The following is a 23,643-nucleotide window of genomic DNA, read 5'->3' as shown; positions in this document are numbered from 1 at the left end:
ATACTTGGACGAAAATTAAGCATTTTACAGGGAAATAAACTGCGTGAAACGCCTTTGATCTGTTTGAGTAGTGGAAATGCAAATATAGCCAATTCAATAGATTGACAGATTGTATTTAAGTAGAGGCTTTGAGACTTGATGTGATAGTGACTGTAAAGGGCTAAAGTTGCACCAGATCGCTGACCGCTCACGTGCAAAACGCGTCCCCCGAAATGTTTCGCGACGATCAACTGTTCAGTCGAAAAGACGATGAAAACCCACCATAACGCCATGAGATTACCACGCCCATGACGAAAAACAATCTTGCTGTACATCTCAAATGGCTGCTGAACCAGGGCTCGTCCTTACATCCATCGTTGTCTATTGACACCCCTCTACCTCCCGTACAACGCGAACGTGCTTCCCAACAACTTCCACCCTCCGACGAAAGCGACTTCTTAGATGCGATCATTGAGGACGCGGAGAACGCCGACGATGTGATAAACGAGGACATGGCAAAATCGCAAATCTCGTTATCAGCACGAAAACCTCGGTTATTCAGTCGCCCAGAGACATGGAAAGACGAGCCACCTTCAACATCAAAGAAGGCGCATGCCTTGGTTCCAGGTAGGTCCGAGTATAGTCATGATGGAATAAACATAAATCTTCTGACACGCAGTGTCAAAAAAACAGACTGCCGTCCTGGACCACCGCGATCCTCTTATACATCTCGACTCAAATCGACCCCGCTTCGATCAGAGCAAAAGCTAGAAGCATCGTATTTTGATAACATAGAAGCCATTGATCTCACGGGAGACCCATTACGGTTTACTTCCGCCCCTGCCACTGATTTGGGAGAACCACGCAGACTATGGGCTGGAGATGCTCCAGTTCGCGAACAAATTGGAGAGAAGCGTGGAAAGAAGCGTAAGAGCGATGAATATACATCGGATCTTCTATCGCCCTCAAAACATACGAACAAAATACGAAACATCCCAAAAGGACCTCCATCCGAACAGTCTTCAAGACCAAACCGGGCGAAGCCTTCCAATAGTGCTAAACCGCTCAAGACCGACTCTCCATCTCCGAAAAAGGTTCACCGGAAGGATGTCATTGCCGATTCCGATGAGGAAGATCCGTTTGACCAGTGGGAAGCAGATGCGGATGCTATGATCTTGGATACCGATCCAGTGCTCTATCCCAAGCTGCCTCAAATTAGTCCCGCGGAGAATGAGAAGAAAAACCAGTCCGATAAATCACTCCTTACGCGCTCGCCAAGTCGGACGTTGACAGAGAAATTTCAGACGGAGACTCGGAATGAACAGACGAAAATTTCCAAACCCTCAAAGGGCTCACAGCCATCCCCCGGGCTCAAAATTCCCAGCTCTCAACCCAAAGACGAGGCGGTCATGAAGTTTGTGGCTCTTTCAGCAAGTTCCATCGGCCATTCCATTCAGCAGCTCAGGCAGACACTGCAGAAAAATTCCGAGGTTGTATACCAGCAGGCAATGGAAGGTCAACCAGCTCCAGATCTAATCGCAGAGAACAAATGCCTTGTCTCACGAATCCAAGCGATTGAGGCTTTGCGACCTCAGCATGCGGCTTACAATACCTGCCTTTCTCGAAAAGAGGAGTTAAAGCAGAACCTCATGAAAGTGATATCGCAGGGTCTTGACCCCACATCAATGCCAGAGGAGCTATCCAGAAGCCGAGCTGTCGAATCTGAGCTGGAGCAAATCGAGCAAAAAATCCGCGAGCTCCTTCCCCAGGCCAATCTACATGATTTAGCCCAGGACATAGGAATGGATCGCGCTACTCCATCGTTGAGTGACTACCATTCGGACCCCTATACTTCCAAAAACCGATTTGAAGACTTTGGGTTTACAAGGGAGTCCTCCTCACCCAGGAAACACCAAAGCTCCTTCCCAAGCTCTAAAATGAGCAATGATAGTTTCAATTCTCGGCCTGGGCAAAGCACTGCCACCTACGCTAACGAGAAAAGTCATGTTTCTCGAAATATGGGCTCGCCAGCCATGGATCTGGATGATTTCGATTGGGACGATAGCGATGATGAGATATTGGAAGTTGCTGGGACCTTGAACAAGGCCCCTGCAATTTCATTCAATGACGATCGCATTCAGGACCGGCCAGTCTTTGCCGAGACCTCTGGAAATACCTCTCGAGTGCCCCCGCCAAAGAAGTCACCCAACCGTAGCAACTTTTGGAACAATAATCCTTGGTCTCATGAGGTGAGAACTGTTCTCAAGGATAAGTTCCACCTTCGCGGTTTCCGCCCAAACCAGCTTGAAGCCATTGACGCAACCCTTGCTGGGAAAGATACGTTCATTCTGATGCCAACTGGCGGAGGAAAGTCGCTGTGCTATCAGCTTCCCTCTATCGTCTCGAGCGGTCGTACAAGGGGCGTGACAATTGTCGTTTCTCCGCTACTGAGCTTGATGCAAGACCAGGTTTATCATTTGCAAAAGCTGAAAATTAACGCTCTCCTAATCAATGGCGAAACAGCTGCGGCTGAGCGTTCACAGATTATTGCTACATTGGCAAACCATGGCGGAGAAGGGATGGATTTGTTGTACATCACACCCGAGATGCTCAGCAAGAACCTGACAATGGTTAAAGCTCTTGAAAAACTTCATTCTCAAAACAGACTGGCGCGTTTAGTCATCGATGAAGCACACTGCGTTAGTCAATGGGGACACGATTTTCGCCCGGACTACAAGGAACTAGGTGAAATTCGTGCCAAATTTCCTAGCGTACCAATCATGGCCTTGACCGCTACTGCCACAGAAAACGTGAAGGTAGATGTCATGCATAATCTGAAAATGAGCGGATGTGAGGTTTTCCTACAAAGTTTCAATCGTCCTAACTTGACCTACGAAGTGCGACCAAAGAAAAAGAATGATGAACTCTTGGCCAGCATTGCCGAGACAATCACCGGCTCATACAGAAACCAGTGTGGTATCATTTATTGCCTTTCGCGCAAGACATGCCAAAGTGTGGCAGAAGCCCTCACCACGAAGCACAAAATCAAAGCTCGACACTATCATGCCCACCTGGCTCCGAAGGAGAAAGCTGAAGTGCAGAGCCAGTGGCAAATGGGAAGAGTTCACGTCATAGTTGCTACCATTGCCTTTGGAATGGGAATTGATAAACCCGATGTGCGTTTTGTGATTCATCACAGTATTCCCAAGAGCCTCGAAGGGTACTACCAGGAGACTGGCCGCGCTGGTCGAGATGGGAAACGTTCTGGATGTTACCTTTATTACGGCTACAAAGATACCACTTTGCTTAAGCGAATGATTGACCAAGGCGAAGGAAGTTTTGAACAAAAGGCTCGACAAAAGCATATGCTTCGGAACGTTGTCCAGTTCTGCGAGAATCGCAGTGACTGTAGACGTGTTCAAGTGCTGGCTTACTTCAATGAAAGATTTCGTCGAGAGGACTGTGGGAATACGTGTGACAATTGCAAGTCCGATCTTGTCTTTGAAGAGCATGACTTCTCTGAATATGCTTCATGGGCCATCAAGATTGTGAGGAGCTTGACCCGTGAATCGGAGGGGAAGGTCACTGTACTCTATTGTGTGGATATTCTTCGTGGCGATTTGAAAAAAGCCAAGTCATCTACACATCGACAACACCCAGGATATGGAAAAGGGTCTGCTCTTGACAGGGGGGAGGCAGAACGACTGTTCTACCGTTTATTGGGCGAAGATGCTCTGGCGGAAGAAAATGTCATCAATGGTAAAGATTTTGCGGTTCAATATCTCAAACTTGGCCGCCGTGCTGCCGAATTCGAAAGTGGCCAACGCCGAATGAAGCTGCAAGTGCGCGTCTCTCCAAATGGCAAAGCACCATCAAGGCGACCAGTAACCAAAGCAAAGGCTGCCAGCCAACACTATCCCCAGTCTACAATGGTTTCGTCGCCTATCCAATCTCTGAATGATCGTCGAGAAGCTCGCTCCCAGCAACGCGGAGTCCGCCTCGACTTTTCAGAAGGCGAGGAGAGTGATGGGTTTGAGCCAGTCCGAGTACCTGGAAACAACCCACGACAAACAGTACGTGAATTGGGCCCACCCATCACTACTGATCAGAAGATGGATCGGCTTGATCTTCTCCATCGTGCGGTGGTAGAGGATTTCGAGGTTACTGCCAAGAGGTATCTCCAAGATGTATGAATCATTCTCCCTTCTCATGAGAAAGATACTAATAAAAAATTGACAGGTCGTTGTCGAGAAAGGCCTTCGTGCCCAGCCATTCCCGGATCACATCCTGCGTGATATGGCCATCTCATTTCCCAAGGGTAAGCTTCGAATTAAGCCAGAATTTGACATGATATTAATTTTAGTTCCCGTGCTAGATCCCTCGGAGCTTGCTGCTATTCCCGGCATTGACGAAGACAAGGTCAAACGATATGGTCGCCAGATTTTAAGGCTGATCGATAATGCAAAACGACGTTACCATGAACTGACGCAAGAAGCTAATGGCGTTGTCCCCGATCCTAACCACCACAATGTCATCAACCTCAGCAGTAGTGATGAATACAGTGACGGTGACGATCTTTTTGCAGACCAAGCGTCTACCTTTGATCTCGACCAACCCACGGAAGGGCCGGCTGAAGATATCACTAGCCGGTATTTCCCCGCTCCACCATCTCCAGGCTTTGACCCTGGTGACGACTTTGGAGGACAAGAAGATTCTGGCTCCAAAGGCCGCAAACGTCCGTACACGAAAAAGCCTCGCCGTAAAAGCGGCGGCTCTGCAGGTAACTGGAAAGCCAAGGGTTCCAGATCCAAGCCTACCACGGGAGCCTCTCGTGCCCCAAGCAGATCCTCTGCCGCCCCTCGGAAAACCTCTACGAAATCCAAGACCCCGAAATCCACGATTGGAATGATGCCTCTTTAAACTAGTCTTTTCTGCGCAGTTGATAATGATTTGGCGTTATGTGCATGGATCATCTATAGGCGTTGTTTCCACCTCGAAGTCATTGTTGTTTAGAGCAGAGTACTTCTTGGCCCATGAGTCCATGTCATGGGACACGAGATATGAGACATGCTCAATTTATTTTCTAGGCCTACCCTAGATCAGGATTTAAGTAGACATAATACCACCTTTTGTTCTCATAATTAACAACTCCATGTTTCTATTTCCCTGACTATTCATTCAGCTACCGAGCGACCAAAGTCAATAAAACGCAGGCGGCGGGCATCGCGCGGATGGAATTGCGCCACTTTAGCCCTCACAAGGAAACGTGAAATAGCCGAGTCCCTTTGTAAAGTCACATAAGATGTACCAGCTTCCAGCAGAGAATCTAGAAGCTCATGAACTTCGCTTGTAGCGGCCTCCCGTTTATTTGTCGAACCTGAACCATCATCTTTGCGCCGAACAAATTTATCCATTCGCTGCTGACCACGATCATCAACCTCTGTCGCCTCCTTCTGTTTCTTTGGTTTTCCATGGGCCGTGTACCCTGCGTTCAGTGTTGCATCAGATACCTCTAGGGCATCCCCCACCGTCGGCCCACCAAGGTCCTCTGCAGCAAGCATTGGCGCCAGGGTTTCATCAATAAATCTGTTCAATGAGTTCTGAAGGTGCTCGGAATCCCGTTCAAGTGCTTTATTCTTCTTTTTCTGCTGGTTTAGCACTTCCTGTGCTACTTGTGAAGGTGTCTGTTCTTGCTTTCGAGCATTGGCTCTGCGGATCTGTTGGAGTCGTTCTCGAAGTCCACTTGCAATCAGGCGAGAATCTCGTAGATTGGCCTCTTCCACACGGAGCTGCTCACGATCTGCAGATAGCTTCTCAGCTGTAGCCGAGACCGAGACCTTGTGCTCTTTAACGAGTCGGGAGGTCTCTTCGATTGCTATCAGTGAAGGAAGAACAGACTCTGGAACTGGGAGCTCTTCCTTGTTCTGAAGTAGTGAGTCATACGCTCGTTTTGCCCGTCGTGCATCAGAGAGACGTGCGCGAGGGTCAATATCATCATATGATAGACCAGAAGAACGAATCTCCCGAAGCTGGGAAGATATGTTAGCTATAGACTTGAATGTCAGGAGTACATATATTGTATCATTAGTACCTTCTTGAGCTCGTCTTCCTGGCGACGGACTTGATCTTGAAGTTCTCGCAAGGTACCATCCAACCGTCGCGCATAGGCATGCAGGGCTGTGGCACTAAGCGGTTGGCCAACAGACTCTTTTTCGGCGGCGGCACGATTTGCAGCGAATTTCTGCACTTTTTGCACTTTCTCTTCGGAGACTTCCATGGCCGACTTTATGAAACAGACGTCAAAACCACCTAATTCTTGACAATCACCAAGTGACAACCACAGGGTCAAACGGTAAACCTGAAAGTACAAAACAGCCGCGTCGCGTTGATATACCACGTGACGTAACTGGTTTGGGTTTAGCCCGAGTGACAAGTAACGAGTAAGCTCATCCGCTCCGCTTCGTCTCTCCATCTTTCTACCCTCTTACCCCTTCTCGTCCCACTCCCCCCGAGCTTCTCTGCTTCCCTTTTTTCATTTCCGTGTCTTATTTCTTGTGAGGCGACACTTGTTTGGAGTGGCACAGCTTGTTCCTGCTTGGTTTTTTCCTAGTTACGCCATACTCTTGCACACACACCCCCCCGTCGCATTTCACGGCAACCACACACCTCCCTACTCCCTTTCCGCTTTCCATCCCCTCGAATCTTCCCCTCAACCCCGACAACTCCCCTTTTCATTGGACGGAATTTCAAAAAGAAAAGAAGAAGCTTCCATTGCCTTTTGGAAGACCCCACCATATCACCATTGATCTGCACTTTCTCGTCGACTCTACACACCACATTCTCTTTCTTCACTTCAGCCCGATCCCCTCCCCTGATCGCCAGCACCAGCACCAGCACGTATTCCGTGAGAACCTCTGGTGTAAATAAACGATCCATAAAAAGAAGAAAACAGATCTCATTCCTACTACTCGACTTCTTTCACGTAAGTGAAGACAAGTACAGACCATTGTACTTCAAGCATCATGTCGGCTTCACCTTCCAATCTGCAATCGACCAAGCGCCCTCTCGAGGACCCTTCCTCCCCGTCGGCTCCCAATGACCAACCCGAGGCCAAGCGACCCGCCCTAGACAAAGTAGTGCGCAGTGACGCCGATGCCGAGGCCGAGACGGACGTTACGAGCACACAGATCCCGACTGTTGAGGAGTCCAAGGATACCCAAGGTGACACAGTCGTCCCCGATGCGCCCAATGGCAAGGATCACTCCGAAACCCAGCCTATTCAGTCGACTGCATCCCACGGTGAACGGGCTGGCTCCCAGTCTGACCAGCACACGCCACAGGACGAGTCGGGCTGGATCCACATCCGCGCGGTTATCTCTAGCCAGGAGGCAGCCACAGTGATTGGAAAGGGAGGTGAGAACGTTTCCCAGATTCGCCGTCTGTCCGGGGCCAAGTGCACTGTCAGCGATTATTCTCGGGGTGCCGTTGAGCGGATCTTGACTGTTAGCGGCCTCCAGGACGCGGTGGCCAAGGTAGGTTTTGCTTCCATCCATTCTTACTTAAAAAAAACTCCTTGAAGCTAACTATTCTAGGCATTTGGCCTGATCATTCGGACTCTGAACAATGAACCCCTCGAAGCCCCTTCCACTGCCCAGTCCAAGACGTACCCGCTGCGCTTGCTAATTCCGCACATTCTCATTGGCTCTATTATTGGCAAAGGTGGTAGCCGTATCCGCGAGATCCAGGAGGCATCTGGTGCTCGACTGAACGCTTCGGATGCTTGCTTGCCGTTGTCGACCGAGCGCTCCTTAGTTATCCTGGGTGTTGCCGACGCCGTGCACATTGCGACCTACTATGTTGCCGTCACACTCGTGGAGCAACTCACCGAGCGATTCAACGGCCCTGCTGCTTCAGCATACGCTACCCGCAGCGGCGGTCCCGCTGGCGCTGTTCCGGGTGGCATTCAGGTTGCCCCCTATGTTCCACAGCCCGCCGGCGGCCAGTACGGCCACCCTGACACGTTCAAGCGCCACAACCCCCACCCCAACCGTCCCCAGGCAGGTGCCTACGGTGTTCCTTATCTCCAACACGGCCAGGGTACCCCTGCCCCTGTTGGTCAACCTGCCATGCCTTATGGTGCTGCGCCTGCTCCTTACGCTAGTGGTCCCCCCGTTCAGCCAACCCCCTACGTGGGCGGCCCGCAGCCGACTCCTGGTCGCGGAGGCCCACCTGCACCAGCTCCGGTGGGCGGTGCCATGCCCGGTCAGCCACTGACACAGCAGATCTTCATTCCCAACGATATGGTTGGTGCTATAATTGGAAAGGGTGGAGCTAAGATTAACGAAATACGCCATCTCAGCGGCAGTGTGATCAAGATCAACGAGCCGCAAGAGAGCAGCAACGAGCGACTGGTGACCATTACTGGTACCCAAGAGTGCAACCAAATGGCTCTGTATATGCTCTATTCCCGACTTGGTTAGTTTCACTATTGACCGCCTCATTCAAGATACATTTTTATCTAACAATCGACACAGAAAGCGAGAAGCACCGTGTCTAAGTGCGAACTTTCTCCTTTTCTACCTTGGAACCTTGAAAAATTCCACGGTGGTTCACGAAGATCCAGTTTCTTATCTCTTTTTTTCTTATTTTTCTCTCTTGATTGTCAAACTAACACGGGTGTTAACGTCTTACCACCCCCTTTCTTTCTGGCTGTATCTTATTTGAGGCGTGTGATTGAAACCTTGCCTCTTAATAACCAATCCCACAAAATTGTCCCCGTTGCCCTCCCCTCAATTCCCGTAGCCCTCAGCTTCCTTTTGCCATTACCAATCTCACTCCCTTCCAATTGCATCCCGGACACATTGCATCGTCAAGGAAAAGAAGCAGCCAAAGAAATAATCACCTTCATTCCCTAAGGCAGCACTTTGATTTACCTAATCCACGTTCTCCTTTCCACCCAAAATCCAGCAAATCGACCCGTCAAGTCACCCTTTTCTTTATCTGATGAAAACTAACATGCTTCACTTCCAACCCAGGAATAGCCCCCAAAGTCTTCTCACGAATGGGCGAGACGCTGGAGACAAATTGCTCTGTTTCTCTGGCCTTCTTATGCGCATCAACCGAATCCCACCCAACAACTAAGAGATGAAGCACCGCTTGTCCGTTTGGACTCTTCGCATGTTGCACCATACTCGGTCGATCTACATGCCCCATGGACCATGAATTTGGCCTCGACTCCTCCGGTAGTCGCTCAACATGTGCTGCCCGGAAATTTATTAAATCCTTGTTGAGCTGCTTCATCTCTGGAATAGAGAGTGAATTTGCGAATGATAACACGCACAGCTCGGTTACGGGGTTGTCGCTTAGGGCGGCGGCGCTGCAGAGAGGTGGGCTGAGGGTCGCGTAGATTGCTGTTGGAGGCTGAGCAGCCGGGTCTAGGTATGGTGTGAGGTTGTCTGTGCTTGCGGATCCTCGGGCGTCGGTCCAATCTGTTGATTTGGTTAGGTCCTTCTAGGTATGTTCACTCGCATATAGAGTCTTAGAGATAGGTTCCGATACAGTAATATCGATGATATTTACTTCTGGTATGATGATTCTGGCTCACTCACTAACTGCCCACACAATCGAGCTGTCATCGTCCACCGAATGACCCCATGCGGAACTTTGGTGCCCACTCTCATGTTGGGTGTTGCGGAATATAGACAATAAGCCCTCGCCTTCCTCGCTGTCCGGATCTTCGAGCCGGACGGAAGGCTTCACCTTGAAGAAGATGAACTCGCTGGTTGTCTGAGTCATGGTGGACCTGCAGCGATCAATGGAATATAGAAGGAGAACTGACAAGCTTTGAATGCTTCTTGTATCTTGAACTTGAATGACATGCACAAATGTAGATGTAACTAATTTCACGTTGGTAGCGTTGAACTACACGTGATGTCACCGCAATATGATGTCAGGGTTCCGGTCTTCATTAAACATCATGCCGGTAAACATATCGAAGACTGCAAAACATTGGAAAAGAAAGAGCCTAAAGCACTACTATGTACACTCCATGAAAGCAATGGCTTGATGAATCTTCTCGTTTGGCTTCCTTACCGATAGACCACGCTTAAACAGGTTAAAAAAAAAAGGTTAAAAAAAAAGAGCAAAAAATGATCAAATCCACATTCCTCTCCACGTGCATAAAGGAACATCAGTATCCTTCCTAGAATTCATCAACACTCCGAACATGGATCTCTTTCTTTTCGATGGCCGCCTTCAGGTTGCCAACAAGCTGTTGACGCCGTTGCGTCTTGACTCTCCAGCGAGCATTCTCCTCCTGTGCAACCGCGGGCGCGAAGGTCTCAACACTGCGAAGGCGGCTCTGTCTGGCAGAGCCATTGATGCTAGCCCGGAAGCTAACGCCGCGAGAAGCGGAATCAGGTGTGTGATAGGCGCTGTTGTCGACAGAGCCACGAGAGCCAGGGGTGGTTGGGAAACGACCGACATTCTTACGGGGGGTGGTGTACGGTGATCCTTCACGGCTGCTGGGGCCAGTGCTTGTCATGTCAATACCGAGCTTCCGCATCTGAGCTTCTAGAACATCGATATCACTGCTCTTGTTCTCAGCCATACTCATCATAGTAGCGATGGTTTTGGTAACAGCCTCCACTGTTGGTCGCTTCAACTGCCGTGAATCGCCATCGGTACGAGGGACGTCGGCAATCTTAGCTCGCAATAAGGAGACGCCTTGCTCCAGTTCTGCCATCTTACTTTGCACGTTTGTAAAAGTAGTCCGGAGATCATGCTGCAGAGCGGCATGTTCCGCAGAAAGAGGTGCTGCGAGAATGGCACCGGTGTCTGTGTGCGCATCTAAGGTCTTGCGAATACTAGCACATTGGCCGCGAAGAGTCACAATATCTTTGGTCAGCAAGTCGCGACATTGATTGAGTTTCTCCTCCACCCCCTGCACACGTTGCGCATCAAGAGAGCGAGCAAGATCACCGACGACCTCCTCAAGTTTGCTGATATCTCGCAAAAACAGCTTTTCATCGAGGACATCGGCGGGCTGCTCACTTTGGAGGATGTCAACTAACTTGTTGACGCCTGAAGCCTGAGAGCCTTGCTGATATAGGAGATATGCCTCCATTGAACGCGAATTGATACCCAGAGTATCGACCATGGAGTTGATATCGCGGTAGAGTCGTTCAACCATCCCCGGAATACCTGGCTTGGCCGTCTCGCCCATGTAGTTCTGGTGAGGTAAGAATGGGTCAAGTGTAGAAACAGGTTCAACTGGGCGAGCAAGGTCCGCACGAAGTCTCTCGTCCTCATCATCTTCAGAAAGGGACAGAGCTTCTTCTTCTTCTTGGCGTTGTTGCGCAGCCTGGCGAGCACGGGTCTGTTCTTCTTGAGCAGTATCACTGACTTTTCTTAAACGATCACCGCGCCGTTCGGCGACCTGTGTCAAGGAAGTCTTACGAGCATGTAGTGTGCTTCCAGCTGGCTTCTCTGTTCGGGTTTTGAACAAAGTGCTCTTCTGCGGCTTGGTACGGGTGGGGCTTGGCGACCGATATGGCTCGCGCGCACTTTGTGCTGCGCGTCCGGGGGGTGGAAGATGGGGTTGCTTGGAAATTTCACCAAACAAGGTGCTTGCAGCATGGCCTTGCTTTGGAACACCCTTCATGAAATTTCCTCCAAAGAAGCCCCCAGGAGAGCTCTTGTCAGAAAAACCTCCAAAGGAGCTCTGGGCCGAGTGCTTTGGGGTTGGCATTTTCGTCTCATCGTGCGTAATCTCCTCGCCACTATCGCTGAAGTCGGATTGATCATCGTCCTCTTCCTCCTCCTCTTCCTCCTCCTCTTCCTCCTCCTCATCTTCGCCCCCGTCTTCTTCCTCGTCTTCATCTGCATCTTCCTCCGAATCCACATCTGATTCGGGAACAGGCACATTATCCTCCAAGACTGCAGATTTAGGCTTTGATTGGAAGAAATCCGGTGGAAGCGGCGCTTCCTCGGCCTTGATAGAAGACTTCTTCTGAGATAGGAAATCCGGTGGAAGTGGTGCTTCCTCGGCCTTAGAAGATTTCTTCTGAGACAGGAAATCTGGAGGGAGCGGCGCATCCTCAACAGAGCTCTTAGATACATTTGAGGACGCCGATGTATCACCAGGAGCGTAACTATCCCTACTGGTAGGGTCGGGGGGAAGCGGTGTATCGAATGACGAGAAAGTGGGCGTAGAGCCAGACTGCTCTCGTTTTGGTGTAGCAGTTTTGTCAGAAAGCGCCGACAAAGGGCTTGTGATCTGAGGTTGGGACGAGAACTGAGAAGTTCCCTGAGCGGTCGTATTTTTCCCAAACATGGAAAGGCTTGGCTGTGGCTTCTCGAATGGGCTTGAAGGTTGAGGCGTGGGCTCACTTGCAGGTGGTTGCTTGCCGAATAATGATGTGCCGGTTGTGGTTATTGGCTTTCCGAATGGCGAAGTAGTGGTAGGTGCTGGCTTTCCGAAAGGTGATGTGGTGCTGGTAGTCGGCTTTCCAAACAAAGAAGTACTAGTTGCAGGAGTCGGCTTACCGAACATTGAAACTGGTTCGGTATTCACTGGCGGTGCAGCCTCAGCAGTAGAGTCTTCTACGTCATCCATAGACTCTGTCTTTGGGCTTGTTCTGTCAGACGTTGAAACCATTTCATCGAAAGCACCACCAAAAGAGAACGCCCCTGAAGATTTGATATCAGACTTGGGAATATCAGTAGAAGCTGTTCCATCTGGTTTAAAGGAGGAACCGAGTTTGAAGCCAGCGGCTCCACCGCCGCCAAATGGATTCTTAACCTCGTTGGAAGGGGGAGGGAATGCTGTCCCTGATTGTGGTTTAGCTCCAAACGGCGAAGATCCCGGCGCAGCAGCAAAGGTGCTCTGCCCCGTAGGCTTACCAAACGGCGATTCAGTGGTACTAGATGCTGCAAGGCCACCGAATCCACCTCCTCCCCCACCAGAGAACGCACCGAACCCGCCGCCTGTGGAGCCAGATCCAGTTCCGAGAAGTGACTTTCCTGTGTTATTGGGCTGTCCGAAAGGACTCGCTGCGGGACTTGCAGCGGCGAATCCAGACTTGCCAAATTGCGCCTGGCCCGGTGTGCTCGTAGTGCCAAAACCAACACCAGGTTGAGAAGGAGTTCCGAACGAAGGCTTACCGAAAGCCGGGGTCGATCCACCACTCATTTGAGAAGGGCTCCCAAATGCTGGCTTTCCGAATGCAGTTGCCCCCATAGTAGATGAGCCCATAGGAGATGGGCTGCTAAAAGAAGCACCACCAGATGGTTTGCCAAAGGCAGATGAGCCCATAGCTGATGGGGACCCGAAGGAAGACTGTCCAAAAGCAGGTTGCTGTTGCGTCAAGGCGGGTGCAGGAGTGGCAGCAGGGGGCTGGATTTGAGAGCCTGCGAGAGATGATTGGGAAACCGAAACTAGACCAGGATATGGCAATTTCTGACGAATGGCATCAGAATAAACAAACCACCAGTATGAGAGGATACCGTCATTGTTGAGAAGAAGAAGACCAGGCAGAGGCGTTGAACTTTCTGAGATATCCTCTCCCGGAATGGGTGCAACGACAGTATCGGCGCAAGTTAAGTCTGCAGCTAGACCAATTACAGAAGTCTCATCAACGGAATCCTTCAATGGGACTGATGCTCTCTTGGCATCATCATTCACCTCAGTGGTCGCGAATTGACCCACTAGGGCCCTCGAGGCGTCGTCGCTTCCTAGGGGCTGTTCAGACCGGGTGATAAGTCCAACGTCAGTGGACGCAGTCGATGAAACGATCAGTACGTCCTTCAAGCCAGGCTTATAGTCTCGCAGTCGCACAGTGAAGTTAAAGGCCGGCGAGCGCTTCATCGCGAACCCCATTGTGGAGCATATTTCAGGCAGCTTCTGAATAAGGAAAGGTGCCTGTTTTCGTCTCGTGATTATGTAGTAGAAAGATGCTGGGTTTTGTCCATTGCCGTCGTCCGGTGCATTTGGGGTGTATACCATGAAAAATATGTCGTTCTCGAGCCATGAAACAGAAGAAACTATTGCATCGTTAGCGGGTGTGGTTCACCAAAGAATGCACATGTGAAGCTTACCATGGCAATCATTTTCAAGGTCCGCTGGACGAGGAACTGTATCCTTCTTTGTCCCGTCAGCAGTCATCTGATCCGCTGTTCCGTCTACCAATCCAGCCACAAGCTGTTTTCCCTTATTGCTCCATGCCACGCTGCTAACCCCGTTTCTAAGAATTGGGCCATTGGCACCCGAAACGAGATTTCCAGCTTTCAAGTCCGCGACCAGTAGCTCGCCATTGGCAGTGACAAGAGCAACAAAAGTCGAGTTGGGGTCTGGGTTGGGCGCAAGTGCCCGAATGGATGCGCCATTTGTAGGAATTGATATGGCTGGTTGCGCATTCCCTTGCATGATATCGGATGTTTGGAAAACGGATAATTGGGAGCCGTTTTCCGTTGCTAGAATAAGAGCATCATCGTTCGCAGTAAATGCAACGTGCGTAGGTCGCGCAGGAAGAGGAATAGTGATTTGTGGTTGGAAAGGTTTTGTTTTATCCATGTCCTCTCCTGCCGGTGCCTCGATAGATTTCCTGACATATTCGGTACTTGCGATCACAAGCGCGTCTGGGCCGGCACCAACAACAATTCCTTTGCTTTGGGCGACAGCTAGGAGAGAAGAGGTTGGGGATGGAAGAGCATCTTCGGGCCAAGGGGTAGGTAAGAAACGTATATTTGCATCGCCGGAGAGGCCTCTGAAGCCGACTTCCTGAAAGTATTGTTAGTTCACACCCCATCACGGATTCATCAAAGCTTAGTTGGAAGACATACATCTGTAAAGACATCGGATAGTTCCGGCCCTAGCTCGGCTCCCGAGTGAGATTGCACCAAGTTAAAAGCCATTTTGAGTCGATTATGATCCGCAGAGACGGTACGAGGAGAGTCGCTCAAGGGTGAATTGGTCCTCGAAGCATTGAGCGATGGTGAGCTCGGCGGAGTAGATGAGAAAGAGCGTCGGGGGAGTGCTTGCGGACTCCGGTTAAAAAGCTGCAGAGTACGCGCAAAAATCGTGACGCGATATCTCCCCAGAAGAAGAGATGTAAGTGAGGATCCTGGTAGGTCCGCGAAGGGAGGAAGAGTGAGGTAGCCAAGGTCTCAACGGGAAAGGTGTCGAAGGCCCGAAAATGTTGAAGGCAAAAACACGCGCTCAGTATCTGTTGCCTTGCGGGTCAGGCATCAACGGGAAGCTTGAGCAGCTCAAGTGGATTGCGATGAAAAGATATCAGATAACTTGATTTTGAAGTCTGGGGAGTGAGGATGAATCAAATCAATAGCTTTGGAGGTTCTTGTAAGAAACAAAAATAGGAGTTCGTTTGCCGCCTTTCAAATATCTCTCTCTTTATACCTTAGTTGGTGTTTGTATAACGAGTTGGCTATGAAGTTTGGGTAACTGACCGCCTTCCATCCACTGGGAACTAGGCTGCGGGAGCTTCGTCACTTCAGTCTCCCAGCTTCCTCAGCTTGCTCCCATCAATCGTCACCTCAACCATCCCTCCTCTGCCTCTCACATTTACTCAAATCCACCACGTCAAAGATATACTCGCCACCCGCCCACTAGTCAAACCCTTTCCAGTCAGCCCACCCCTGCATTGTCACGATGCCAGGCTTCGACTTCTCCAACTACAACCGCAACGCGGCTCTGCACGCCAGGGGCGTTCCCCTTCCCAAAGCCACCAGCACCGGTACAACAATCGTGGGGTGCATTTACGATAATGGTGTAGTGGTACGGTCACCCAAAACCATCTTTGAACCACGCCAGCAACAGCAGGCCGGAAGCTGACATGATATCCGGGGGAACTACAGATTGCAGCAGATACCAGAGCCACCAGCGGACCCATAGTAGCAGACAAGGTATGGGCAAAAAAAACCCCCGAAGCGAAAGGACACAATCACCTGCAATCCCAAATCCCAAACCACTAACCATGGACTTTATAATGTAGAACTGTGAGAAGCTCCACTACATCGCCCCGAAGATCTGGTGTGCCGGTGCCGGTACCGCCGCTGATACCGAATTCACCACCGCGCTGATCAGCTCGAACGTTGAATTGCACGCTCTATCGACTGGCCGCGACCCCCGTGTCATCACCTGCATGACCATGCTGAAGCAACACCTCTTCCGTTATCAAGGTCACATCGGTGCGTACCTGGTCGTTGCTGGTGTTGACCCAACCGGAGTCGGCCTTTACACCGTGCACGCGCACGGATCCACAGATAAGCTGCCATACGTGACTATGGGATCTGGATCCTTGGCCGCTATGTCAGTGTTTGAATCGATGTGGAAACCTGATTTGGATAAGGCCGGTGCGGTGGAGTTGTGTGCAGAGGCTATCAAGGCCGGTATCTTCAACGATCTGGGATCTGGTAGCAATGTTGATGTCTGTGTCATCGAGAATGACAAGCCGACGCAGTTGATGCGCAATTATGAGAAGCCCAATGAGCGTGGGCAAAAGGAGCGAAACTACCGCTTCCCCCGTGGTACTACTGCTGTCTTGAACCAGAAGATCTTCACAAAGGAGGATATGAAGAAATATGTGACTATTGAGACACTTTCTGGGGACTCTAACCTCGCCGGAGATATGGAGGTGGACAGTTAGATAGTTCAGAGTTAGTAGGGTCCAGGCGATGCGGAGGCTAGTACACTTGGCCCCAGAGGCGGTCTAATATACACTGAGCTTGTGCCTCATTGTCCTCGCTGTCGTCGTTGCATTCATGAAAGACGATCTGTTCTATCCCTAGTAGGTGTAGGATTCTACAGCGGATTCTAAAGCTACTAAGGTATTAGAATCTATCAATGAAATCAATCAATTTCTTTTACAATCCATGTGTGCATCCAGATCGGTCAACAATTGTGCAAGATATTTACCTACTACTAGTATGACAAATGTGTTTAGTTAATATGAATATCAATGGAGGGTAATACTAAATGTAGTATATGCATTTGGTCGTCCTGGAGGATGACCTGGTATCTCTAATATACAAAACTAACGCTTGAGACTACTATGTACTAAGCACACCTGCAAGGCACTACTATGTGAGCCGAAATCTACTCATGATACGAACCACGAGTCGAGCGGCCAATTTGCGGCCCCTCATGAAGCTCGTCAACAACATCCTGCCCTTCAAACTTCTCAATAATCCACATAATGTACTCATACTGAGTGGGCGCAATGCGACGTCCTTCACGCCTATACCGAACAACACCAGCGTGGTACATAGCCCGCACCAGAGATGGGTAAACAGGCCCACCATGTTTACGGAGGTAGTCGTAAAGCCAGTGGATAAGGTGAAAGGAGCGAGAGGGAGTCAACTGCTGACAGCATGAGAATGCAATAGCCAGTTGATGAATGAATTCGACCGCGGCATGGGGATCAGGACATCTGCTATCCCGTGGTCCGGGGTGATAGCGTACGAGGACTTTCTCATCCGGGTGCGGAATGGGCACCCAGGCCTTGTGAAGACAAACTTTGAATGGGGTATGGTTGCGCAGAAGTCTGGTGATTGACCAGATGCTTTTTGAGTCGCCTACTCTAGCAAGGCGTAGACACTCATCTTTAGTCTCGGGACTGAGAAGGTCTAGTCGATTGAACATTTGTTCGAATGAACCGTAGAAAAGAGTTCGCACTCCGTTGTAGGTAGCTGGATTTGCCCAAAGATCGGCCAGAGAAGTTTGAGAGGTCTCGAGTCGTTCAAGGGTATGGCGGGTGGTTTTTGTGACCAGCTTTCTTAGCTTGAGATCGACTGCGAGGAGAAGAAGGCCATTGTATGGGAGATCTAGGCCGTGTATGCCGTGCAGTAGATCTGCAAGGAAGGATCCTTTCGTTTGTGAAACAGTGATTTCGTACAGGTTAAGCAACATATAGATGGATTGGTCCGTGGGTTTGGCATGCGAAAGATACATGGGCCCCAGGGATCGACTCATGGTGCGTAAGACCCATAGGCGAAGCACAATTTGATGTTGGATGGATAAGTTGGAACTTGTAGGGAAGGCACTCAATAATTCTTCAGGGTATTGAGTGTTGGCCAGTGGAAGATTTGACCATATTTGGGAACGGGCAATAGCTGAAGCATCATTTATGTTCAGCAAGCAATTTCGCCATTGCTCAAGCCGTTCATCACGAGTCTCCTTTTGTTGATTGGAGGCAAGTTGTTCAGTGATATAAACCAGACAATTGGCTGCACAGTCTGGATTCATTCGGTTCAACAAAGACATGGGGAATTGAATGGTTGTCGTCGAAATATCGTCACCGAATTTGTCCAGCCAAGTCAAAATAAAGGTTGAAGGCCAGTAGACATTATGACCGGCGTTGTGAGTTGCGACAATAATTTCGCCCGCGAAACGAAAGTCACCGATTCTCAAGAGCTCCTTTAGCCAAGTATCGACAATTTCTTGTTCCAATTCATCATATCCGAGGATGTTGCAACGTCCGATGGCTTGCCACATAGCACGGTAGTGCTTCATCAATGCCTTCTGATCCCATGCTGCTAAAGTCTTGTTTCGCTCAACAATAATATGTGTTAAAGATTTGATGATCAGACAAATCTCCTCTGATGCGACGAGTCCCAGCTCAAGGGCGCGAGAAATGGCATTCAGCACGGCAGTTCGGTTGGAACGTTTGGTTTTAGTCCGCACGAACATCTCCACCGCAGCGATGTAATTACCAGCTCCCCAGACATTCAAAAACGGGTCATCCAGAAACTGGATAACTTGCGTCAAATCCGTCGTTGAGCGCATAAGCAATGCGTCGAAGATCTGCCGGCTGTATTCCGGTTCTCGGTGTAGGTCGATTCTCAACCGGCGGGCGAAATCCCGAACATCTTCAATCCCCCAGTTGTCCCCTTCTAGGAATTCTTGCAGCATTTGCGTTTTTGTTGGTTCGTTTTCATAGTTGGGAGTCGAAACTTGTTCTTCCAAGATCCGCGGGTTAATTGGATCAGGATTATGGTCGTAAAACGGAAGCGCGGTCTCGGCAGTTGCTAAAGCACAGCTACTCAGGTCTTTGGGACAGTTAGTTTCTTCAATTTTTTTGCCTGTCGGGGGTACTCATTGACTCCGATCTCACTGACCTTGAGTATTGATATGCGATCTCTGCCATGGGTAGTCCGTCCACTTCATATGTTCCCTCCCATTGCGCCCAAATAGACACGCGATATCTTCCACTGGGGATGCTCCAAAGCCGGCAAGTGCTGTATTGCGACGCCGGGCTAGTCTTCTTCTAGCCTCCAGGGGTCCGGGGACGCAACTGCCATGTCGTCTTTGACCGTTGGCGAAGCGGCGGAAGGTTGCTGCAAGCAAATCGTCACTGACCCAGGGATGATCGAGAGTCGGAGCCGAGGGCGGTTTTAAAGCATGCCTGTAGGCATGCCTACCAAAAGACATGAATTGTCGTATGGCATATGCGAGCCAATTGCCGTGTTTGGGGAGTCTCGTTCTGTCCCTCTGGATCGTTAACATTTGGAAGCAGCTTCGAGCGCATTTCTTGGCGTTTATGACTAAGCAGTTCAGCCAATGATATGCTACTAATTTCTTAGCAGTTGAAGTCCTATAACTTGGTTACTTGGGACAATCTTTTGAAAATTCTATATTATTTTTTGTAAAAAGAGACTGGGTAAATTTATTGTTCACCCGCTAGCTATTTTGGGCTCATCTGTTTGGGGACCATCAAGGCTGAAGAATCCACTGTAATCCGAGCAATGCAACATGCGTAAGTATAAAATCATGAGTGGGAATACGAAAAGTAAAAAGTAAAAAGGTCCATGTGAAGGAAAAATGACGCAAAGAAAGACAGAAAAAAAAAGCCTAGCGCCAATGCAATGTATGCAAGATGCTCTTCGCTCGCCAAAGGTGTATATCATGCTAATCATCTCAGCGAAGACATTATCAAATGGTGTATAGGACATATCATCATCATAAGAAAGGAGATATTTTATCATCTCACATTCATTTCATCAAGTTTTCGCCAAAAGTGGTTTTCGGCCTGTGACCACATAGTAATCCATATAGGCATGGACATTCCGATCCTGTATGCTTTTCCTGACATCAACAAGGAAAACTTCAATCTCAGGCTTTGACCAGCCCAGAGCAAGAAACGGCTTATATGACCAGCCAGACAAGGCCTCAAGCCAGTTGTGCTCGTTCCACTTTCCAACTTTGTTGAGATGCCCATCGGTAGACCAAGCATTTACAGGAATCTTGAACTTCCGTTGTTCAACATCCTCAAACCCGACTTCCTTCATCCATCGCTCCATTCGATGGGCAATTCGGAACTGTCGAGTGGGCTCGATCTCCTGGCTGGAACGCATGTTCAGATCAAACCAATCGTGCAGGGCATATGCACTGTACCCATCTGGGTTCTCCGGTGGCATGGTGCCATCATCACATTTTGGTTTCGGATCCATTTCTTGGCATTCGAGGTGTGCCCCTGGTTTGAGGTGTTTGAATGACTGTCGTAATAATTCTTTAAAAGACAACATGGAGCCTGAAATATGTCCGATATGAATAAAGTCGAAATGATCTGCGTCCCAGAGCCATTCTTCTTCTGTGGCGTCGTCGACTAAGAAGTGAACATTCTCTGGAACCTCTATTGGTTGTACGGGGGACAGATCCGTTCCCGTGATGGTGGTGTTGGGAAAGAGGATTGCTGCGTGACATAAAGAGTCATTAGATCGATATGACACATGGTGTATTAAAAAGAACGGGGAGATGCATACCCATCTCTATTGGCCATATACCCGAACCGGTGCCAAGATCGAGGATTTGCTGGGGCTTTTCAAGAGGAACATGGTATAATTTATCCTTCATAACCAGTTTGAACATATGATGGGCTAGATCCAGACGATCAAGCTCTTGCTCATCATTGGGATACGGATATGCTGAAAATGATGGTCAGAAAATCTGTAGAATAGATAGATACGTGTCGTAGTGTGACAAACCTCCTTCATGGTATTTGTGATACCTTCTCCCATTCTCGATGGGATAGTCTGTTACACTGTCCGTCAAAGACTGCGTGTCACTATTGTCATTTTGTTAATCAACATTGTAACTTTTTGAGAACTGGCAATGGTACATTGGAACACTAGGAAGATCCTAATTTGGAAGAATATGATCATACCATTCACTTTTTGGCTCCTGCAAATAGTACGTTAGTATTTCTGTGCGAAAAACGGCAGCACTTCGCTTCAACCATTGAAGTCATTAATGAACAAAATGCTTACAGAAGACTTTGGGCTCATCATGGCGACCTCGGATCCGTATCCAGTGAGGTTAACCGAGGCAGGTAAGACTTGCAGGTCAACAACCCTAACGAAGGTGAAACAGGAAAGACGTAGATCGGCTCCAAACCAGCGGTGATTTTGAACTCAAATGCCCAAAGGGGATAAGAAAAAAAGAAGAAGAGGGAAAAAAAAAAAGAGAAAAAAAGGCACAAGCCCGAGGAGTGGTAGGAAACGAGCGCTTAATAGTCGTTCGAACCAACGGGAGTCGCCCGAGTCCTATAGTACACGATGGCCGGGGGGAGGAGAGGGAAGCTAGCACTGAAATGAATTGGAGAGGGGAGGAAATTTAGCGATACTCCATATGCAGTCCCACACTAGATCGACATTGACAGTTGCTATGCAGAGGTGGATAGGGGGCGTCAGAGAGCAGTCCGAAGTCCAAGCTTGGCCAAGGTGAGAGAAATAAAATAAAGAAGGAAAAAAAAAAACCAAAAGTTGGGGCCGGGTGGAATGTATTTGGGGGGGAAAGAGGATTATCAGTCAATCGAGCCCGACAGCTCGGGTTAAGTTATAATTTGGCAGGACGGGAAGACGATCCGGACAACTATAAATCAAATACTGGCAAGCTGTCGGGGTGGGATCGACATAAGAAATGTCGCAACTACCAAGGCCCGCAAGGGTGGGGAGTGGAGTACAAAGGCGTGCATGGGGTACAAAGTTGAGCCAGACTTTTGGTAATGGACGTCAGAGTTGTTCGCGCTGGGAGTTCCTAGCGGGGAAGCGCTTAGGGCGGACAAACCTTGCACATGTGTCATATAGAACTTGCAGAGAAGATGCTTTATGGGTTTATATTCCTTTTAAAATGTTGCCTTTCGTAGATTCCTGTTCTGGTAGATGTTTGACAGAGTACAAGAGAGATATCGTCACATCGGTTATGAATTAGATATTTTAAATGGACCAAAAATAGACAAAAACAGGAAAACAGAAAAGGAAACAAATCTCAATCGACAAAATAGAATAAAATAAGATAAAATAAAAATATAAGAAGCGGAGACTACAAATACACAATACACATATCAAACCAAATCCTTTTCCTGTTTCGGTTCGAGCGTGGTCGATCCTATCGACGTTCGGATTGGAATCGGCCCCTGCTCTATACATGCATGAATTTTCTGTTTTTAAACCCCGAGGTGTTTGTTCCAGCATACTGGAAAACCGGAATTCAGAGATTCAGAGATTCCGTCATCTTCACTCTGATATGTCTTTTCCGTTAAACTCTGAGGCCGTGGGCCCTTGATTCCTTTTCTCTCTAATCTCTAATCTCTTGTTGAGTTTTTGTTTTTTTTTTCATAAAACACAAGTCAACATAACTTTGAAATTCTTGTATGTTATTTATTGCTGTGCAGGAAATTCTCCCCAAGGAGTAACCTCGCAGGTCTAGATCAGCCAATAATCACCCGTCCCACTAGCTTGGGAATTGGCAACTGGACTAACCAAGGACCGCTTTACCCTTTGTCCTGGGAATCTGGGAATCTGGGAGATAGAATTTAGAAGGGTTGAAAAAAAAAAATTATAATACGCATCTCAAACATGTGTGCATGAACGCTGCATGGTTGATCCTGGCCGCCATTCGTTTCCGACAGTTTGGTTCCTCCGTGAAAGAAAACCAACGAGAAATTCGGAAATTCGGAAATTCGCCATTTACTCGTAGTTCTTCCTATTTTTCTCATCTGGGGCGTGACTGACTCTTACTAGATCGAGCCAGGATGACCAAACGTGATAACACCTTCTTCTGATCGGCCACTGGGAATTCCCCTCGGCCCCGCAGTAACGATGGTGGACAGGAAGCCTAAGTGGAGCTGTCAGGAATTTTCGATTTCTCATACATAGGTGTAAGAGGGGGGAATGATATTGTGAATTCTACTCGCTACGGAGTACAATTCCGGGAAATGATAGCCTCGCTAGGGTTCCTTACGCCAAAAAACGCCCTATGTTCTCTGCTGCTTTTCTTTTTCTTTTTCCTTTTTCCTTTTTTCCTTTTTTCTTTGTTCCTCCTTCCCGGGTCATCAAGAGGGAGTATCCTTGTAACCATGTGGCGGTATAGGAAAGAAGGCAACAGAGCTAATATGAAATCAGCTTAGCTGGCATCAATTACAAGGTGTAATTTCAACCAATTTCGACTTGCCCCTCCGGAATAGAAACTCCACCTGGCATTTGAGGGCCACCTTTCGTTCTAGCGGTGGGCAAGTTGATCTGTCAGAATTAGCGTCTCGTGCGGACTCGAATCTAGGCGCTTGACCCCTCGGTCGCTCGATCTGGCAAGTTGGGCTCCAGCTACTGTAGGTTTTGCTTTTTGTTTTGTTTTTCTCACAATGATTATTC

General features: G+C 48.9%; 8 protein-coding genes across 8 annotated transcripts; 3 read left to right on the top strand and 5 right to left on the bottom strand.

Annotated features, from left to right (window-relative positions):
• Nucleotides 1-287: 287 nt before the first annotated feature.
• N7466_007800 (uncharacterized protein) lies at nt 288-4,899 on the top strand (the record flags this gene model as incomplete). Its single annotated transcript, XM_057167189.1, has 4 exons — nt 288-606; nt 673-4,166; nt 4,219-4,297; nt 4,343-4,899. The coding sequence occupies 4 exons, from the start codon at nt 288-290 to the stop codon at nt 4,897-4,899; spliced, it is 4,449 nt and encodes a 1,482-aa protein (XP_057020230.1).
• Nucleotides 4,900-5,153: 254 nt separating this feature from the next.
• On the bottom strand, nt 5,154-6,256 carry N7466_007799 (uncharacterized protein; the record flags this gene model as incomplete). The annotated part of the gene is made up of 2 exons (XM_057167188.1): nt 5,154-6,008; nt 6,071-6,256. The coding sequence occupies 2 exons, from the start codon at nt 6,254-6,256 to the stop codon at nt 5,154-5,156; spliced, it is 1,041 nt and encodes a 346-aa protein (XP_057020229.1).
• Nucleotides 6,257-7,001: 745 nt separating this feature from the next.
• On the top strand, nt 7,002-8,536 carry N7466_007798 (telomere maintenance protein PBP2; the record flags this gene model as incomplete). The annotated part of the gene is made up of 3 exons (XM_057167187.1): nt 7,002-7,511; nt 7,572-8,454; nt 8,514-8,536. The coding sequence occupies 3 exons, from the start codon at nt 7,002-7,004 to the stop codon at nt 8,534-8,536; spliced, it is 1,416 nt and encodes a 471-aa protein (XP_057020228.1).
• A 422-nt stretch (nt 8,537-8,958) lies between these two features.
• Nucleotides 8,959-9,774, bottom strand: N7466_007797 (uncharacterized protein; the record flags this gene model as incomplete). Its single annotated transcript, XM_057167186.1, has 2 exons — nt 8,959-9,467; nt 9,588-9,774. The coding sequence occupies 2 exons, from the start codon at nt 9,772-9,774 to the stop codon at nt 8,959-8,961; spliced, it is 696 nt and encodes a 231-aa protein (XP_057020227.1).
• Nucleotides 9,775-10,180: 406 nt separating this feature from the next.
• N7466_007796 (FG-nucleoporin NUP159) lies at nt 10,181-14,892 on the bottom strand (the record flags this gene model as incomplete). Its single annotated transcript, XM_057167185.1, has 3 exons — nt 10,181-14,022; nt 14,077-14,758; nt 14,821-14,892. The coding sequence occupies 3 exons, from the start codon at nt 14,890-14,892 to the stop codon at nt 10,181-10,183; spliced, it is 4,596 nt and encodes a 1,531-aa protein (XP_057020226.1).
• A 754-nt stretch (nt 14,893-15,646) lies between these two features.
• Nucleotides 15,647-16,643, top strand: pup1 (proteasome core particle subunit beta 2; the record flags this gene model as incomplete). The annotated part of the gene is made up of 3 exons (XM_057167184.1): nt 15,647-15,772; nt 15,853-15,900; nt 15,990-16,643. 3 exons carry the CDS (start codon nt 15,647-15,649, stop codon nt 16,641-16,643), a joined length of 828 nt encoding a protein of 275 aa, XP_057020225.1.
• A 449-nt stretch (nt 16,644-17,092) lies between these two features.
• Nucleotides 17,093-19,426, bottom strand: N7466_007794 (uncharacterized protein; the record flags this gene model as incomplete). Its single annotated transcript, XM_057167183.1, has 2 exons — nt 17,093-19,044; nt 19,114-19,426. 2 exons carry the CDS (start codon nt 19,424-19,426, stop codon nt 17,093-17,095), a joined length of 2,265 nt encoding a protein of 754 aa, XP_057020224.1.
• Nucleotides 19,427-19,995: 569 nt separating this feature from the next.
• Nucleotides 19,996-20,863, bottom strand: N7466_007793 (class I SAM-dependent methyltransferase; the record flags this gene model as incomplete). Its single annotated transcript, XM_057167182.1, has 2 exons — nt 19,996-20,687; nt 20,758-20,863. 2 exons carry the CDS (start codon nt 20,861-20,863, stop codon nt 19,996-19,998), a joined length of 798 nt encoding a protein of 265 aa, XP_057020223.1.
• Nucleotides 20,864-23,643: the final 2,780 nt, after the last annotated feature.

The sequence above is a fragment of the Penicillium verhagenii genome (genome assembly GCF_028828195.1).
Source record: "Penicillium verhagenii strain IBT 33310 chromosome Unknown utg000007l_segment0_segment0, whole genome shotgun sequence".
NCBI lineage: Eukaryota > Fungi > Ascomycota > Eurotiomycetes > Eurotiales > Aspergillaceae > Penicillium > Penicillium verhagenii.
This window is presented reverse-complemented; position numbering and strand designations above follow the sequence as displayed.